The sequence below is a fragment of the Gastrolobium bilobum genome, unplaced genomic scaffold (genome assembly GCF_033153095.1).
Source record: "Gastrolobium bilobum isolate Gb01-03AN ecotype WA unplaced genomic scaffold, APGP_CSIRO_Gbil_v1 utg12646, whole genome shotgun sequence".
NCBI lineage: Eukaryota > Viridiplantae > Streptophyta > Magnoliopsida > Fabales > Fabaceae > Gastrolobium > Gastrolobium bilobum.
Genome location: NW_026898844.1, coordinates 27,115 through 47,697, shown reverse-complemented (window position 1 = coordinate 47,697; position 20,583 = coordinate 27,115). Strand labels below are relative to the sequence as shown.

General features: G+C 35.6%; 1 protein-coding gene across 4 annotated transcripts in view; it reads right to left on the bottom strand.

Annotated features, from left to right (window-relative positions):
* Positions 1-3,831: 3,831 nt before the first annotated feature.
* LOC133284674 (serine/threonine-protein kinase MHK) overlaps positions 3,832-20,583 on the bottom strand; it is a 37,565-nt gene continuing 20,813 nt past the window's right edge. For all 4 annotated transcript variants that reach the window (XM_061481740.1, XM_061481741.1, XM_061481742.1 and 1 more), the window contains 10 exons: positions 20,490-20,556; positions 13,933-14,044; positions 13,756-13,821; positions 13,578-13,646; positions 13,449-13,509; positions 13,237-13,341; positions 12,127-12,161; positions 11,966-12,011; positions 5,152-5,227; positions 3,832-4,171 (listed from right to left, as the gene is read on the bottom strand). In XM_061481740.1, the coding sequence (XP_061337724.1) occupies positions 4,054-4,171; positions 5,152-5,227; positions 11,966-12,011; positions 12,127-12,161; positions 13,237-13,341; positions 13,449-13,509; positions 13,578-13,646; positions 13,756-13,821; positions 13,933-14,044; positions 20,490-20,556 (755 nt within the window). In that variant the 3' untranslated portion in view covers positions 3,832-4,053. The remainder of the gene's footprint in view (positions 4,172-5,151; positions 5,228-11,965; positions 12,012-12,126; positions 12,162-13,236; positions 13,342-13,448; positions 13,510-13,577; positions 13,647-13,755; positions 13,822-13,932; positions 14,045-20,489; positions 20,557-20,583) is intronic.

Sequence of the window (20,583 nt, the reverse complement as noted above, 5' to 3'; positions counted from 1 at the left end):
TCTCATAAATGTGTTTTTCTGGGTTACTCTTAGTCTCAAAAGGATTATCGTTTCCACTCTCCGACTCTACGTGGATACTTTATCTCAGCAGATGTTTCATTTTTCGAATTAGTCCCATTTTCTGGCTCCACTACTGTTCCTATGGACCCTGGTTCTGTTCGGTCATCTCTCCTTGTCGCCTCCTTTGAATACCTTTCGCCTTTCCCAGTCTCTGTGTCTGACTCTCATTCGGCCACCTCTTCTCCTAATGAGTTGTAACATGTTTCCCCACTTCTAGTTTCTCCATATGTTTCTGTGGGCTTACATCCTACTGCATCTCCTCCTTTAGCTTAAGTTCCACCTTCGGCTCTTAACCTTCCCATTGCTCTTTGTAAAGGTACCCATGATACCCGCCCTTCGGTCAGGTATTCAGTTAATATTAGTTACCATTGTCTTTCTCCATCATATTTTGTATGTCTTTCTTCTTTGTCTTCTGTGTTTATTCCTAAGACTACATGTGACGTCCTTTCATATTCCAGATAGAGACAGTCTATGATTGATGAAATGAGAGCTCTTATCCCAATGGCACGTGAGATCTGGTCTATCTTCCATCTGGAAAATCTGTTGTTAGTTGCCGCTGGGTTTATGCTATTAAGGTTTGTCCCGATGGTAAAGCTTATCGTCTTAAATCTTGCTTGGTGGCAAAAGGTTTCACTCAATTGTTTGGACTGGATTATGGTGACACTTTTTCCCCTGTGGCAAAAATGTCTTATGTTCGCCTCTTTATTGTCATGGCTGCTATCCGCCACTGGCTTCTCTATCAACTTGATATTAAAAATGCTTTTCTTCATAGTGATCTTGCGGAGGAAGTCTATATGGAGAAACTTCCTAGGTTTGTTGCTCAAGGGGAGTCTGGTCTTGTTTGTCGTCTCTATATGGTCTCAAGCAATCTCCACGAGCTTGGTTTCACAAATTTAGCAATGTTGTTCAACAATTTGGTATGACTCGGAAAAAGTGATGATATTGTCATCATAGGTAGTGATAATCATGGGATTACTCAGTGAAAACAACATTTATGTCATTATTTTTTGACCACGAGTCTTGGAAAACTTCAATATTTCTTAGGAATCTAGATGGCCCAATCTAAAGATTGAATTGTGATATCTCGGAGGAAATATACTCTACATATTCTTGAAGAAAATGCTTTATTAAATTCTAAGTCTGTTGATACCCCTATGAATCCAAATATCAAGCTTCTACCGAATCATGGGGAGCCTTTTTTAGATCTTGAAAGGTATAGAAGATTGGTTTTAAAACTGAACTATCTTACAATCACTGCCTGACATATTTATTTGTAGTTAGTGTGGTAAGTCAGTTTCTTAATTCTCCATCTCAATAACTGGAATGCCATCATTCGTATTTTCAAGTATATCAAGACTAGGGGTGTTAAAAGAGCTAAGGGCCTTTGGTTGTTGGATCCAGACTTAGATTTGTATAAAAGCTTATTTAATAAAAAGGCCTCAGGTTCCAAATCAAAAATCGGGTTAAACTCCGTCAAGCTGGCCTACTAACTCTCTTTTTTATAGTAACCTAATTTTCACTCCTATCATCGCGCCTATCTCACTCAAGCCATCAAGCAACCATTCTCCGTCATTCTCTTCGTCGAAGCCATCTCCAAGCATTTCACCATCATTTTCCCTTTCAATTTCTGCCATCTTCGAGCATTTCACCTTTCTCTCTTGTTGAAGGTCTCTCTTCGTCTCTCGGTGGTTCCCAACGGTTGAAGGTCTTCATCCTCTTCCCGCGACCTCCGTTTTCAGCCATCCGACAGAGCTTAAGGCCGCCGATAGAGTTAACATCAACGTTCGCTGCTCCGATGAATCGACATTTACTATTGGTGTTATCATTGATGCTTATCGGGCAAGTTTGGATGAAAATACAGTTAAGCATTAATTTGCAGTGCAGATTAGGTACGTAATAAGTATGGCATAAAAAAAACAAAAGGTATTAATTTACTTAATTTAAATTATTTTATATCTTATGATATTATAATTGAATGTTGAAAATGATTTGACTTTTTTTTCTTTATATAAGAGGTGGCAACATCATAATACATTAAAATGTTGATATGAGTATATGAAATTGTTTACGCATAATTTGTAATCTTTTGTTCTTTTGGATATGCAAAATTTTGCATTAGTTTAGTTTATTGGTTAAGCATATTTTTTGAATGATTTTGTTCTATATTATGCTATTTAGATATATATTGTATTTATGAATCTTTATGGAATTATTAGTGTTGTTGGTTGTATATTCTTTTTGGATACATTTTTGTTGTCTTTTTTTTTTGACAAGTTAACAGGCTAAGCCATACTTTTATTTTTGTAAATAAGCTAGACATAAGCCAATAATTATATTCATAACAGGTTATAGGCTAGGCCGGTCTGACATATTTAAACACAGGTTTAGCCTTTCAAGACCAAAGCTCGGCCCGTTAACCCCCTAATCAGGACATATCCAGGAAAAAGCCTTGAATATGAAGATAAAGGTCATGTTAAATTTGTCAGATACTCTAATGCTAATTGGGTCGGTTGTCCTACTAATAGGACACCTACTACTAGATATTGTGTCTTCGTTGGAAGCAACTTGGTTTCCAGAAAAAATAAGAAACAGAATGTAGTTGTCAGATCAAGTGCTGAAGCAGAGTATCGCTGCATGACTACTACTACTACTTGCGAGCTCATTTGACTTAAGCAACTTCTTAGAGAGCTCAAGTTTGGAGACACTGGACCAGCAACTCTCATTTGTGATAACCAAGCAACACTACATATTTTTTTCCAAATATATAGGAGGAAGATCATTTGACTCCAGAGTAAGACTTAGAACTTTTACTCCTCATCCTAGCCGTTGATTTACGTCCATCCAACGGTTATAGTTTAAGAAGTTATATTAATTAATTAATTATTAATTACACTATAAATGACAACCGTTGATTTCCGTCCATCAACGGCTAAGATGAGGAGTAAGAGTTAAAAGTCTTACTCTGGAGTCAAAAAAACCCTCCATATATATATATATATATATATATATATATATATATATATATAATAAAAGTAGTATAAACTTAATCTCACATCACATATTCAGGTTATATATACTCAGTAGTTCTATATATATAGTTCTATATATAATATAACCTCCGCTATGCTATTACACACGTATTTATTCCAATGTTCGTTTCATCTCGTATTATTAGTATTCACGTTTCCAAGCCAAACCGCGAGGGTTGGAGGTTGTTATGCACTTCAATAATAACGGCAGGTTCTTGTTTGTTCTCCATTTCACCTTCACGTGCCTCCCCACAATAACTTTTTGACAACTAAGACTTAGAATTCGAAAATCCCTTGCTTCCAGCTCAATTGTGTCCTACTTTCATAACTACCATCTCAAAGGTCCAATGCATGAAATAGCCCTTTAATCTAGTTGATATCGCTCTCTACATACCCCAACTGTTTAATTTATGCTATCTCTTCATAGGGGTTTTGAGCTTGCCTTCTACCATACCTCAGCATTGAATTTTGCATCAACATCTCCCTTGTTAAATCAGGTTCTGCCCCTAATAAATTTGTGAACCAGTGCACACAATTTCCTTCCTTTTGCATATTTGGTGAACCAATATATACAATTCACTCACAGAACCGGACTAACAAAGTCCATCTGTATTTAAGCTTTTCAACGCCACATTCCCATTAAACTTGTTGGTATTAAAAGGAACAAATAGAAAATGAAAATAACAATTGCAAATAGTATGACTTATGTGTAAAATATGAATCTTTGAAGAAATATCAGGTATTCATATTCTCAATTCCAAGGTATGAATTTCAGTGTTACAGTTAAGGAATGGAATCAAGTATCCTTGTAGAATTTGTTCAGTAATTACATTCTATATCATGATAACGACAAACTATTTTAATGCTAAACATAGCTGTACAAAATATAAGTTCAAATGAAAACTGTTATATGCATTATCAAGATTCAAGATCATACTGCATTGTTCAAAGTTCAAACAATCATTCAAAGGCAGTGCCCCCGCTGGAACGGGGAAGACAGAGCCAAAAATGGCGTAGTTAAGATGTTAGGCTGCAAAGGCTGAAAAGAAAATCCCGCTGACTGTGGGGGATGTTGAACTGAACTGTTAAGACAACAAGCCAATACAAAAGCAGGGAAACAAGTCATGTACCTAAGCTCAGTTTAGAAAACAAATAGTAATACATCTTTTCTCTACTACAAAACACAGCGTTTTACTTTTTTTACATATTTATGTACACTACGCTATTTGCACACCTAAGCATGCAAACCACTTGTATACCTACCTACACAGATGGCACCATTTTAATTCAAGTGGATCTACTTAAACATTTTCTGCAGAAGTTCGGATTAGATATAACTAAGTGTGCAGAAAGCTTTCTCCTTTGAAAACACGCGTCAAATATATAAATGGGAAAAAAATGCACTTGGACAAGAAAGGTTATTCAACTCTCTTCCTCTCCCATTTCGCGAAAAAGTAATTTAATTTCCATTTTCAACCAAAAGACAACTATCATAAACTATAAATAAATTAAATAGCACAACAAACAATAAAAATTTGGTAGCAGTTCCTTTTTTTTAAGAAAATAAAAAATAAAATTAACAAGCTTCTATTAGAAAAGCTAAAGAAATGTTTCGTTGATTTTTGGATTGCTAGTGTCCTACTCGTGGTACTTTCTCGTAGGCCAGAGATTTGCCCCAATATGGCAGTTTCCGAGATATTTATCATTTACACTTATATCAGTAAATCATACAACAAATGCATTTAGATCTAAAGCTGCACGAGTTGCTTAGCCAAGACGAGAGTAGTTGAATCCATTTCAACATCTAACATTCAATCTTACACAGGCTCTCCAATGTAATGAAGCTTTTAGTCCAAGACACTAAAACTGATAACAATTATCTTTTACTCGTTTTTAACAGTCAAAAACTTACCCTTAGCTCTACTTCACTTTATGATTGATAACATTGTTAATATTTATTCCTCAAAGCATCACTAAGATTACAATATTATAAACAAGCACTAAGATACTGTCACCATCTATATAGGATGAGGAAAAGCAAAGAGCATATGCAAGAACTTACCCGAATGACAATGATAATGAAGTCTCTGCCGAGTTATGAACTCCATTTTGATCAGGAGATAATAATGTCCAGAATACTAGATCACACAAAAAACATAACTCGCCAGTATCAATTAAATAGAAAGTGAAAGTTAAAAGAAAAATCTAAAAAGAAAATAAAGTAGAAACGTCAAGTTCTATCCTAGAAATAATAATTGAGCTTAGTAATTAGGAACCGTAAATAAATCCACAAAGTTTGCATCTTGTCACTTCACTCAAAATTGACCAATTGCAAGCCAGTTAACAGCCCAAAAAGAAGAACAAAAAACTTGCTCAAAAAACTATTTCTACTGTTTTCCAGAAAAGTAATACTTATTAATTTTGCAAAGCAACCCAAACTGGTCGGTATACCCAGAATAGAATATAATTCGAAAGTAGACTTTACCATTTGTTATTGGGTATATCCAGAATAGAATATAAGGATTAGACTTTACCATTTCTAATTCAAAGTAGAAGCAAAGGTTCACCCCGTGGTCAACATTGTTCGGTAAATGGTTTATCCAGTTAATGACTGAACTACCGACTTTTTTGCCGCACTGCTGCTTAGTCATCTACAGTATTCATGTCATTTCAAGAGAGCAATGGGCTCTTACAGCATCTTATTATTAGTACTTCGCATGGTTTTGCCATATTTCTTTCAATCATGCTTGATTACTATTGTTGGTCAGTCATGGATAATGTCATCCGAAAGATCCCCATGGGTTGACACACACTCATATTATGGCAGTAGCACTCAACGACTATATTGCAATGACACTAACACGGAACACGATATGACACGACACGCCGATATATTAATTCTAAAAAATATTAGATTTTGACACGTTAGGATACGTTTTGATATTAAATAATATTTTTAATATATATATATATGATATAGTTTATATTTAATACATATAGCAATCCATAATAAGTTATATAATTAATTAAATATTTAAATTTCATAACATAAATATAAAGCAAAAATAATTTTTCATGGCTTGTCAATTTTTCATGTTAAATTTCATAATAGAAAATATTTGATTTATAAATTAATTTTTCATGTTTACCGAAAAAAAAAGATAAAATAAAATAAAATTTGAATATGCATGAACGTTGTCGTTGACCGTCTGTCGGAAAACGTTGACCACGTGACGGAACGCGTGTCAAAATGTGTTGGAGCGACACCGACACACATTTTTCACCCAAAATGACGTGTACGTTCATCAATGCTCAATGAGATAACTACGGCCATTATGAAAAGTTGATCTTGGATGCTGCAGATCCAAATATTGGTGCACACCTACCAGGTTATACTAATGAAAATCAACCGTTAATGCCTAAAGATCCTAATCCTGAAGCACACAATTTTTCAACATGCTTCAAGCTGCCCAACGTCCATTGTGGGATGGTTGCGAGACACTCACTACCCTATTTGCTTGCCTAACAGCCCTAAACTTGAAAACAGATTATCAAATAACAAAAGGATGCTTCAACCAATGGATGAAGTTTGTTGGACATGTTTTACCGCAATGGCATTCCAAGCTGAAGATTTTCTACAATGTTTAAAAATCTTCCCTAATGGATGCATGTTGTTCTATAAAAAAGATGTACTACTCAATAGATGCAAATTTAAGGAGAAGATCGACATAAATATGTGAGGAAAATGGAAAGGTGAGAGTGGTTTCATTGAGGAAACTAGCATAGGTGTTTATCGGTTATGAGAAATCAAATCATGTCTCATGAGTACTTATATTATAAACCAAATGAATGCAAAAAAATTGGAATCTTAAAATACAAACGATTCTAATAAGCATAATTATAAATACAATCAAATACATAATTGGTATACAGAATCACAATAAGGAAAAAAATCAACATAGTTGAAACACAAAATAACACAAGTGAACAACGAAAATTCGACAAGACATTCACAATCAAGTTTTAAAGCGAAGAAGTTGCTAAAATTCCTATTCAAAACATGAAGGAAAAATTTGACACTTGAGCATATAATTTTATATATACCTAAAGCACTTAAGTAACTAAAATTAAACATCATCCCATGACTTGAACAAATTTAGGTTTTGTTTTACGCAACAAAATACATTAGAAAAACAATTATAAAGAGAAGTTCAAGCCAACTAAAAACAGGTTGCTGCCAAGCACATTTATAAGTTATAACAGTTACCTAAAGAGAATTGATTCATGACAAATTCAATACTTCATAATGTTCAACCTTAATAATTTATTCTACTTTCGTGCTGATTTTCTAATCAGAGCTATTGCCATTTTTTTTAGTATTTTTTCTAATAAATTTATTGAGATTTAAATTTTTTTTTTAATCAAAAAAGTTTAGTTTTAACTTTTTGTACTTATCTTATTGTAAATTTAAAATAACAAGTTTTAACTTTTTATTTATTGTCAGCATAAATTGCGAGAGGAACGTTTTATTCCAAAAGAAATGAATAAGAAAAGGAAAGTTGAGAATGTTTTATTGTCAATATTTAACGTAAGTTAAAACAAACATATATTTACAAAAAAAAAAAAACATATAAATTTTAAATTTAATCGAAAACGCATTTCTCTTGTAGTGCACGTTATATAAGGAGCTGAATTATTGATGCTTCTCATCGCCATTTTTCAAGGTTGTCCATAATAATAGCTCCTAAGATCATCTGCAACTACATTCTCATTTTTCTTTCTCCTACCGTTATTAACACTGCTAGCCATTGCAGATGACTCCACAACCAACCTTATCTCCCAAAAACCATTTGCGAGTCCTCCCCACAACCGTCTTATTGCAGTCCATTACTTTTTCATGTTCTCAATTAAAAAATCTTTGCCTAAGTGCCGCAAACATTTATCTTCATCTTTAGTCCAATTTGTCCCAAGAGACATAATTCATGCTCTTAAAGATTGTCTATTTCTCTTTGAACTTAGCATAGAATACTTATCGAGGTCCAATGACATTGCTATCAAGGAGGCCAGTAAAACTCTCTCCAGCTCCGAAGTTGATGATGCCCAAACCTTGCTTGGTGACATCATAACCAACCACTAGACATACTTAATGGACTACTAACCACAACTTCCGATTCAAGCATAAAGAATGGTCTTTTTTTTTTACTATTTGATGACAACAAACACCATAGTGTGTCACTAGCCCTATTTACAAAGGGTTGGGTAAATGAAAAGAAAAACAATCCATTATTATAGGATTCTACAGGGTGGCATTTGGGTTTCTATAATGGTCAACTTCCTATTAAGATGTCGAATCGAACGAGAGTCATTGACGATTCAGCTGGAGGCACGGGAAAACAAGAGGATAATGAAGACGGTAATTTGATTAGTGACATTAATGTTGTTAGCTAGGATGTACGCGGAAACTTCACCACCATCAACCAAGTTATCGTTACTACTCTAACTAACACCAATGCAACAGATGATTATTTCATGATTTTTACCAGAGAGGGCATGTATGAAGAATACATGTCTATCCCTCAAAACAAGGCATATCATACGTGGTCATCCCCGAAACAAGGTGTATCTGATTATGATAGGACAGGGAATCAATCAGAAAAACTGACTTATTCTTAATGATGTGGGATGGACACACACCCTCTCTAATAAAAATCATGAAATAACCACTGTTGCATTAGTGCTATTTGGAGTAACAGCAACAACTTAGTTGATAGTGGTGAATTTTCTGCTTCCATTCTGACTTGCAGCAATAATGTCATTAATCAAAACGTCGTCTTCATCACCCTTGAAATGACTTTCATTCCATCAACATCTTCAGAGGAAGTTGATCATTACGAAACTCAGATGCCACCAAGTAGAATCTCATAATAATGTCTTGTTTTTCTTTTCATTCACCTAGCCCTTTGTGGACGGAGCTAGCGACAGAATGTGGAGTTCATTGTCATCAGATAGTCAGCCAAAAAAGCCATTCTATATGCTTAAATTGGAAGTCGTGGTCATTAGTCGATCTAAGCATGACTGGTAGTTGGTTATGATGGTCTGCAGGGTTTAGGCATAACCAACTTTGGAGTTGTAGAGAGTTTTATAAGCCTCCTTGATGACGATGTCATTGGACCTTGATAAGTATTCTACACTAAATATAGAGAGAAATAGGCATTCTTTAAGAGCATGAATTGTCCCTTGAGACATATTTGATAGGAGATGAAGATAAATATTCGTTAAGTTCAATAAGTTGTGGTACTTAAGAATTTGAGAAAGTCATGGATTGTGGTGGGATGCTTAAGAATAACATATCTACAATAAGACAAGTATGGGAAGGACTGACAAATGGTTTAGAGGGAGACAAAGGTGGTTGCTTAGGCATCTGCAATTGCTATCACTGTAAATAACGTAGCCGAAAAAAAATGAGAATATAGCGTAGATAACATCTTAGGAGCTATTATTATGAACAACTGACAATTGTATAGAAGAGATTGAAAAATGGTGATAAGCAGCATTGATGATTCAGCTCCATATATAGCGTGTACACTACAAGAAAATAGGTTTTCACATTAAATTTAAAATTTTACATGTCTGTTTTAATACGTATTAAATATCGGGAATAAAACATTCACAACTTTCCTTTTCTTATTCGTTTTTCTTGAATAAAATGTTCCTTTCATAATTTATAATGGCAATAAACAAAATGTAAAAAAACAAAATGTAGAAAAAACTAAAAAACTAGCATTTTAAATTCACAATAAGGTAGGTACAGAAAGGTAAAACTAAACGATTCTTAATAAAAAATAATAATAATAATAATAATAACAAATATATTAGAGAATAATATAAACCATTAAAAAGGCCTTCACTTAATAGCTTAAACTTTTGGGTTAAAATGGTTCTTTATATGGTATCGGAGCTAACGTGACTAAGTGATAACAAGTTCGATCCTCACCGCCCTCCATTTAATTAATAAATAATTAAGTCTTTTAGAGTTTCTTAGCATAGGTAAATATGTTTATACATTGTTCACCCTTCAAGTCCAGTGGGCACTTGTGTGAGGGTGCGTGTTAGAAAATAATATAAACTATTAAAAGGCCTTAACTTAATAGCTTAAGCTATTGGGTTGAATTTACGTTTTACAAAATAATAATAAAATTTTAAATCTCGATAAATTTATTAGAAAAACTATTATAAAAAACGGCAATAGCTCTCATTAGAAAACCACATAAGATAAAGCATAAAAGTAACATAAATTAAAGAGATCAACCACTATAAAGTATTAAATTTGTCATGAATTAATTTTCTTTAGCTGTTATAACTGCAATTGGCAGCCTATCTTTAGTTGCCTTGAACTTCCCTTTATATTTGTTTTCATAATGTATTTTGCTACATAAAATAAAACTTGTTCAAGTCATGAAATGATATTTAATTTTTAGTGACTAAAAGTATTAGGCTCGAATGTCAAATTTTTCCTTCATATTTTGAATAGGAATTTCAATACCTTCTTTGCTTTAAAACATGATTGTGAATGTCTTGCTGAATTTAAATTGTTCACTTCTGTTATTTTTGTGCTTCAAATTTTTTTAAATATTATTTTTTATTGTGTATAGTGTGGTTGTTATGCTTCTTCAATTAATCTGTGATAGGAAGAATAGATTAAAATTAAATGAGAAATGACAATAGGTTGCATCTGCGGAATTAGCATTATGCTTCTTTTATGTGTTTTGTCATTCAGGGGCTATAACAATCATAATTTAGTAAAAGAGAGGCAATTGGTTTGACATTTTATGACAGAGGCGGTGAAGGGGCTTAGAGGACATGCTTTTAGTTGGTACAAATGCTGGAGTTGGCTCAATCCTAATGTGAATAGGGGGACATTTTTTGGGCAGTTCTACAACGATTCCAATCGGAGATATGCTTGGAGGATGAAGATACGAAATCAGACTTTCAGGAGACAAAATTTGATACGCAAAAACATTCAGTGCTGGAGAAGCCAGAAATTATGGAAGAAAATGAGAAGACAAAGACTAAAGAGAAGCACACGATTATTGTTGTTATGTAGAAAAACACAGTTGATGAGTAGGAGTTTGAAAACCAAAGGGGAAGTAGGAATCAAGAAAAACTCATGGTAGTAAATGAAAAAAACCACTCGGTTTTGTGTTAATCGAGAATGAGAAAGAAGAGATAGGGAGGAAAAAGCTAGAGGAAGAGACCAAGGAAGTTGAGAAAGCCATGGATGTGGGGAACTCTTGACCAAGGTGGTACATGAATTGATGACACCCTAACCTCTGATGGTGGTAGTCATCCCACCACCACTGCCTGACCCACCAGATTCAGACTGGTGTAGGAATGTATCGTTGCTATTTGCAGCGGTGGCGACAGAGGAAAATAAAAAAGAACAGGGAAGGATCTAGGTTAAGATTGGGATGCAGCAAAGTCTAGGCCCAACCCAAAATAATATGAAATTTTTAGTAAGGGCTTTACAGAGTTACTTACTAACTCTGCATACTATTTGCTTATTTTATTGCTATGTTTTCATTCTCGTGAAACAAAGGCTTCACACATATATGCACCTTATTTAGCTATATTGTTGCTCTGTTTTTATTCTTTTAAAACATAGGCAAATAGAAGGATTTCTTCTTGTCCATATGGGTACTTTCTCCTTTAACATAGTTCATTTATTAGAAAAACAGAGCATGATGAAGCTTTCCTAAAAACTAAATCAAGGCTAATCTAACCTTCCAAAAGTTAGAAGCTATCTCTTCTTGATAAGCAGAGCTAACTTGGTTATGAAAGATTAAATTGCAAATAGAAAGGAAGAAACTAAAAATCACCTGACTGGTCTGAATGATTATTGAAATCCGAGCAAAATATCACATTCTGCATATTTATATGGTGCATTAAGTCAAAAAAGGAGTAAACAGCTGTCTATTAGTACTTCAAAACATAAAACTATAATATGACAAGCTGCTGGATTACAGCACTGTACACCTACCTCTCCCATGCCCTGAGATACATTTTGGACCACATCTGCAGGAAATGGCAATAATTAAATGGTCAGGATGTCTACTATTAAAAACAATTAAAGAGAAAATGAAAGAAATTTTGAAATGTGAAGAAATGCCAGAGTTACAAAATGTACAACGGAAGAAAAACAATAGTGGAAAATCTTAAACATTTCAAAGAACTGTCAATATCATTCAGAAAACATAAGATAGATTCAACATAACAAATTGCAAATCATTATCAACAAATTGTAACCAACAACAAATGCATGTCAGGGAAAGGGATTCCAAGAGATGAGCATCAACAACATATTTATCTCAAATTAGTTGGGGTTGGTGGTCGAAGAACCCAAATGAAAAGATTAAGAGAAAAGAAGGGGGAAAAATAAATAAATCAATCAATATAATTAAAAAATTAAAAATAAAATTGCAATAAAAATAGAATAAAAAATAAAGAGAAAATAATGATAGATAAGAGAAAATATAAATAAGAAAAAAATAGTAAAAAAAATGAAAATGTACATAGAAAAAATATAAAATAGATTGATAAAAGGGAAAAATAGATTAGATAGGAAAACAATTAAATAAATAAATAAATAACGAAGGAAAATATAGGGAAAAAAAGACTAGACAGGAACAGTCTCATACATAGAAAGAGAATAAAAAAAATTAAAATTCCACAACTCCCTTGAAAAAAGAAATAGAACTATAGCAATTCGAACAATCAAAGTAATAATTGATATACTCTTGAAAATGTCAATTAGTCATGAATATAGCAGTTTGAACTTAGTTCTACTATCAATCTGTGCGCATTTGGCATTACCAAAAAGGCATGTCCTGAACCTAACTTTTAAGATTGCACAATTGGAGAGGGATCGATCAGCCGAAACAAATCTCAAGAAGAAAATATGAATTTTTCTGTCATGCAAACAAGAAAATTGCAACAAATGAATGGGACTATTTCCATCACACCAACAAACTACAATACCAAACATATTATTCTACTAAAAATGGGTGAAGCAAAGAGCAATCATTTTTGCCATGTGCCAACAGATCAACGCTGCTTTTACTAGTTAAAAAATAGTTAAAATAGTATTTACCCAAGTTTGAAACACTGGGCTTTACAGCTAATGTCAAGCCAAGAAAACAATCATCGGGATCAGGGCCAAAATCCTGCAGTTTCAGTTCAAGATTTGGCTTTGCCCCTGTAAGTAGTGCAAGAAGAAAGAAATAAACAATAGAACCAAATACCTATCATGATGCAATTAACAAGGTAGAATTTAAGACACAAAGAAAATGGAAATTCCCTCACTCTTGCTACTCAGCTTCAGCTCAAGTGGGTCACTGAGTGAATAAGGAACCCATGTATCCACCTGTCCACTATATGTTAGTAAATTGAAGACAATAAGTAAAGAAGAACAGGCTTCAAAGAAAAAGTTACATGGAAAAAAGGATGTTGCAATGACTGATCTGCATCTGGCCTTCTAGATGGGTCCCATGATAACAGTTGCTACAAAATTTATAATGCAGTAGATATTAAAGAATAGTACTACTTACAGAGTCAAAACAAATTTTGATATTGATATGTTGATAGACAAATTATATTGACCAAACCATACCGTGATCAAATCTATAGCTTCCAAACTAGCATTTGGAATGATATCAGTAAGCTTCATTGGTGGAACCTGCACAAGCATCAGGGCAACTAAAAATACAGGAAGTAGTGATGAAAAGAAAAAATGACAACAAAATAAAGTAATATTACACGACCAGACTCCCGATACATTAACACTTACAGCTTCATGACCAACAATGTCCAATAGCCGAGAGTCATTTGCCCCTATGGTGAAAGCAGTTAAATCTGGCATACCAAGTACGCGGTATATTTTGTACAGTTGATCTATTTCACTGTCAATCCAGAAAAGGAATTTTATAAGATCTTATAAAAATCCTAATGGTTCTTTTTTAGGGATATATGAGATGTGCCTCAACCAAATAGTTCATTATTTTGAAGAAGTTTCCAATTTAAATATCAAATATCAATTACAATTTATGATGTGATATGAGTAAGAATGTTAGAGATGTGATATAAAAGCATTCATGTGTGAAACCAAACACCTTAAACTACTAGGATAGATTGTTCATAACATGATATCAGAGCCTCTATAATTGATAGATCTAGAGTTTGATCCTTGTCACCCTCATTTTTCTAATAATATGTTTATTAGAGTAGATGAGGTGTACAGCTTATACAGCTGTACACAGGGTCAATATTGTAATTAGCCAGAGGGACATTTATGTAATTAGCATACTCATTCAGTTTCAGCTAACTGATTCTGGTTACAACTAAACCAGTGACGTGGCATATCTCTGAGGTCTATATTAGACCACTGTGTAACACATGTATATCTCAATGAATCACTTTACTCTCTTTCTTCTAGCTTTCGTTCTCCCTTCTCTCTCTCTCTCTCCTCTATGACTTCTTTTATGGTATCAGAGCCCTCTCTCTGAGGGCCTGATACGGATCCAACCACTCGATGTCTTCCGCTTCGCATCCACCGTCTCAGTCGTCTTCAGCTGAAGGAACAACCACCAGAAATGGAACGACAGAGCACCGGTCATCTTCTCCATCACTGTTCACTCATCAGATCTCCGTCAAACTTACGGAAAACAACTTTCTGATCTGGAATCAAGTTGTAGAACCAGTAATCACATCTCATCAACTCCACCACTTCCTTGTTAACCCAAAGATACCGCTTCAGTTCGAGTCTGAGCAAGCTCGTATTGATGAAGCTGTTAATCCTCTTTACACTGAGTGGATACGTCAAGATCAAATGCTTCTTTCATGGATTCTGTCTACTGTTTCAGAAGAAATCCTGAACGAGATCCTTGGTGTCTCTCATGCGTATGAAGCCTGGGAGCAAATCCACAAGTTTTTTCAAGGTATGATGAAGTCCAAAACTCATCAACTCAGATCTGAGCTTCGCACCATCAAGAAAGGTGGCAGATCTGTTGCTGAATATCTTCGTCGAGTTAAAACTATCTGTGATGAGTTGAAAGCTATCAAAAGCCCTATCTCAGTTGAAGAACAAACTGAACTGATTTTAGCTGGTCTTCCTCCTGATTTTAATGCGTTTGTTACTGCTGTTCGAGCTCGAGAAAATCCATACTCGCTCAATGATTTACGTGTTGAACTGATGTCCTATGAAATGATGCTAGCCAGGCAGAACGAAACTCTTCTTTCTGATTCAATGACTGTTAATGTAGTTCAGAAGGTATCCTCTGATCCAAAGGAAAGTTCAAGACCTGATTCGACAGCTATGAGAACTCCTTTTACTCCTATTCAAGCAAGTCAGACTCAAAGACCTTATAATACAAATAATGAAAGAGGAAGAGGAAGGTTTTATGGTAGGAATAACAGAGGAGGAAGAGGCAGAGGACGAAGCAATGTTCAATGTCAACTCTGTTACAAATTTGGACATGGAGTCCAAAGTTGCTGGTATAGATTTGATGAGAACTTTGTGCCTGAGTTCTCATCACCAGAATCTCATCAGTTCTTTCCACAACCACAGCCTTCATTTCAGAGGTCCTTTCAGTACAACAGATCTGCTAATGTCAACCAGCCACAAGCTTTGGTGACCACAAATCAGTCTCAACATCATGCTTCACAGCTTTGTAATATGGCTTCACAATCTCACGACCAAGGACTCTTGCCTACTCCTTCAAATGTTCAGTCCATAGAGTGGTATCCAGACTCAGGTGCCTCTCACCATGTGACTGCCAATCCTCAAAATCTTCTACAAAGCACACAACTATCAGGTGCAGACCAGGTTTACATAGGCAACGGCCAAGGTTTGAGAGTCAATGCTACGGGTTGCTCTTCCTTTTCTTCTCCCCTCAAACCTCATACTCACCTACATCTTAACAATTTATTACTTGTTCCCTCCATCACTAAAAATCTCATCAGTGTTAGCCAGTTTGCTAGAGATAAAAGTGTTTATTTTGAATTTCACCCTTTCACTTGCTTTGTCAAATCTCAGGCATCTCATGAGGTCTTGCTGGAAGGAGCTTTGGGAACTGATGGATTGTACAGCTTTCAAGGAGTTAATCTTCACCCCAATTCAAGTCTGCCGTCCAGCCAACAGTGTGCTTCTGCTTCTACATCCAATTCTGTTTCTGTTTCTTATAGTCCTAATTCCCTATTTACTAGTTACAGTGTTTCAGCTTGTACTGATACTCCACTCACCAATGTACTCACACCAAACACATCTAATAAAGTCAGTAGCTCAAGTCCTATAGGGTCAAACTATATATACTCTCTTTGGCATTGTAGACTGGGTCATCCTCCCACTGAGGCTCTAAATTCAGTTCTCAAGTCTTGTAATATACCTGTGCCTAATAAAACTGACATTTCCTTTTGTTCTGCGTGTTGTTTGGGAAAAATACACAGATTACATTCTGGCTCTTCTACTAAAGTGTATGAAAAACCTTTTGACCTTGTTTTTAGTGACTTGTGGGGTCCAGCTCCTGTCAAGTCCTCAATGGGCTTCACCTACTACATATCTTTTGTAGATGCCCACTCTAGATACACTTGGATTTATCCCCTTAAACAAAAGTCAGAAGCATTGGTTGTTTTTAATCAGTTTCAAGCCCTTGTTTCAAACAATTTTCAGTCCACTATTAAAGCTCTTCAAACTGATTGGGGTGGAGAATTTAGACCCTTTCATCAACACCTTAAAAATCACGGAATAGTTCATAGGGTTGCCTGTCCTCACACCCATCATCAGAATGGTGTTGTTGAGAGAAAGCATCGTCATATAGTTGAAACTGGTCTTACCTTACTTGCTCATGCATCCCTACCCATCAAATTTTGGGACCATGCCTTTACCTCAGCTGTGTATCTTATTAATTCTCTTCCCACTGCTGCCTTGAATTTTGAAGTTCCTTCTATCAAACTACACAAAACATTGCCTGACTACAAGTCATTCAAGGTCTTCGGGTGTGCTTGTTTCCCTTTCCTAAGACCATACAACAACCACAAACTGGACTTTAGGAGCAGTGAGTGTATTTTTCTTGGCTATTCCCCTACTCACAAAGGCTACAAGTGCTTGAACTCATCTGGCAGGTTGTTTGTTTCTAAGGATGTCCTTTTTAATGAAACAAAGTTTCCTTACCCCATTTGGTTCAGTTCATCATCCAGCAATGCTACTGCTCATTCCTCTCCTCCTGTTTCTAATTTGATTCCTTTGGTAGACTCACATATCAAGTCTCCTGCTCCTGTACATTCGTCACTCTCACCACCTCAACAGAGCTTGACCACTCAAGGTTCCCAAGCATCCAGCAGCAACACCTCATCATCATCACCATGCAGTGTAGCTCCAGCAGATTCCTCTTCATCACTCTCCAGCCCTGGTTTATCTTCTGGCTTGTCACCTTCACACAGAAATTCAGTCTCAGCTACAGCCTCTTCAGGTTCATTTTCTCCTATTCCTATTTCCTTTAGTTCTTCTTCTCCTTCTTCTGTTGACTCTGGTTCTGAATATATACCCTCTAGACCATTCCATATCTCACCCTCTCACACTGTTACTACCTGCTCCAAGATTGTACCTCACCCACAAGTCATGTCCACTTCCCTTGAACCTGCCACACTAAAACAAGCCCTGGCTAACCCCAACTGGTCTGTTGCTATGAAATCTGAAATGTCTGCACTACAAGCTAACTCAACTTGGTCTTTGGTTTCTCTTCCTCCCAACCGGACTGCCATTGGATGCAAGTGGGTTTTTCGCGTTAAAGAAAATCCTGATGGCACTCTCAACAGGTATAAGGCTAGGTTGGTGGCCAAAGGTTTTCATCAGCAGGCTGGGTTTGATTACACAGAAACTTTTTCCCCTGTGGTTAAGCCTATTACCATCCGCACTATCCTTACTATTGCTATCTCTTTTGGCTGGATTTTAAGGCAACTGGATGTCAATAATTCCTTTCTCAATGGCACCCTTGATGAGGAGGTGTACATGCAACAGCCTCCTGGCTTTGAATCCACAACTAAGTCTCTGGTCTGTAAGTTACATAAGGCTCTTTATGGCCTTAAACAGGCACCACGAGCTTGGTTTGATAAGACTTCTCTACTGCATCTTGGATTTGTTGCTAGTAAATGTGATCCTTCCCTGTTTATCTACAGGAAGTCAGCACAATATATCTTTCTCTTAGTTTATGTTGATGATATAATCATCACTGGCAATGATTCAAGCTTTATTCAGACTCTTATTCAGCAACTTAATTCTGAGTTTGCTCTTAAAGACCTTGGGGATCTTGATTTCTTCCTTGGAATTGAGGTTCAGAGGACATCCTCTGGTGCTTTGATTCTTAATCAGTCCAAATATATTAAAGATCTTCTTGGTAGAGCTCACATGGCAGAAGCCAAGGGTATCTCTACCCCACTTCAATCTGGCTGCAAACTCTCCAAATTTGGGGCCAATTACTACTCGGATCCATCCTTCTATCGCTCCATTGTTGGGGCTCTCCAATATGCTACCCTAACTAGACCTGACATCAGCTACTCGGTTAACAAAGCTTGCCAATTTATGGCTCAGCCTCTTGAAGAGCATTGGGCTGCAGTCAAGAGGATCTTACGTTACTTGAATGGCACCCTGCATCATGGTATGCTGTTGCAGCCATGTCATCCAAGTCAATTATTCTCTATCACTGCTTTTTGTGATGCAGATTGGGCTAGTGACCCGGATGATAGACGATCTACTTCAGGAGCATGTATCTTTTTTGGTTCCAACTTGGTGTCTTGGTGGTCCAAGAAGCAAAATCTGGTTGCACGGTCCAGTACTGAGGCAGAGTATTGCAGCCTTGCTCTTGCTACCGCTGAGGTTCTCTGGCTCAAATCTCTCCTTCATGAGCTCCAAATTCAGTTTGGCACTCCTCTCATTCTGTGTGACAATCTGAGTATTGTCTCTCTGTCTCATAATCCGGTTCTTCATGCTAGGACTAAGCATATGGAATTGGACATATTTTTTGTAAGAGAACGTGTTATTGCTAAAGAAATCCGAGTCTGCCACATTCCTTCCTTGGATCAAGTTGCTGATACACTCACTAAGAGCCTCTCTGCCTCCAGATTTGCTGTTTTGAGGGACAAACTCAAGGTGGTGGACTCTCTGAGTTATCTCCATCCACCCTGAGTTTGAGGGGGCATATTAGAGTAGATGAGGTGTACAGTTTATACAGCTGTACACAGGGTCAATATTGTAATTAGCCAGAGGGACATTTATGTAATTAGCATACTCATTCAGTTTCAGCTAACTGATTCTGGTTACAACTAAACCAGTGACGTGGCATATCTCTGAGGTCTATATTAGACCACTGTGTAACACATGTATATCTCAATGAATCACTTTACTCTCTTTCTTCTAGCTTTCGTTCTCCCTTCTCTCTCTCTCCTCTATGACTTCTTTTAATGTTGAATTTCAGCATTAGGTAAATGAAGCTGTGTTTGTCCATGCTTCAAGCCAAAGGGCTCTTACGTGAGAGGGCATGTTAGAAATGTAATACAAAATCATTCAATTGTCTTCACCTAACAATTTAAGCTTGTGGGATAATTGGTTCATAACAAAGGAAAAGGTCCCAATGTTTTGATTTGAACTATAAATAACAATCTCTGGAGTATCAGTTTCTCACAGATTAACACAAATCCAAACAGAGAAGTGTCTTAAAGATAGACAAGAACAAAAAAGCATTGCTCTTTATACAGAAATAAATTCATACAGACCAAAGAAATGAAGAAAAAACAAATACATCAGTACAGAAAATCCTTCCAAATCCTTAGAACATTTGGCATATATATGAATCCAAAAACACCCTAAGATATGTAATGAAGCCATAAAAAACAATTTTTCCCATAAGTAAAAATTAGTTATGAAAAACCTGAATAATAAATATTTCATTGTTAAGCTCCAATCAAATGTTTCAAATTACTAAAAGTGGAAACATGGTAAAGCTACATAAAATCTTTCCCCTCCTTGATTTTGTTACTTTGAATTTCAACATCATTCTATCCAGATTCAAAAACAAGATTGTCCTTTCTCTAATATGAAATCACAATTCTTAACTTCAGTAGCAAATCTCGCAATGTCTTCCATTCATATTCAAATGTAAACAAAATAGCAAATAGTTTTTTTTTTTTTTTTTGGAAAAAAGTGTATTAAATATGTAAAAGCACAAACCACAACAAATTAAATAATTGCATTTTAGAAAAACAAAAATAAATTAATAACATGATTGCAATGAGTTGTCATTATTACATTAGCCTTTTACAACAAGACCAAACACAAATTATGGGACTGTAAGATACCTTTCACCAGGAAATAAGGGGGTCAAAGTAAAAAGCTCAGCTAATATAGCACCAACTGCCCACATGTCTGTAAATAAATTTATATGTTATTCAC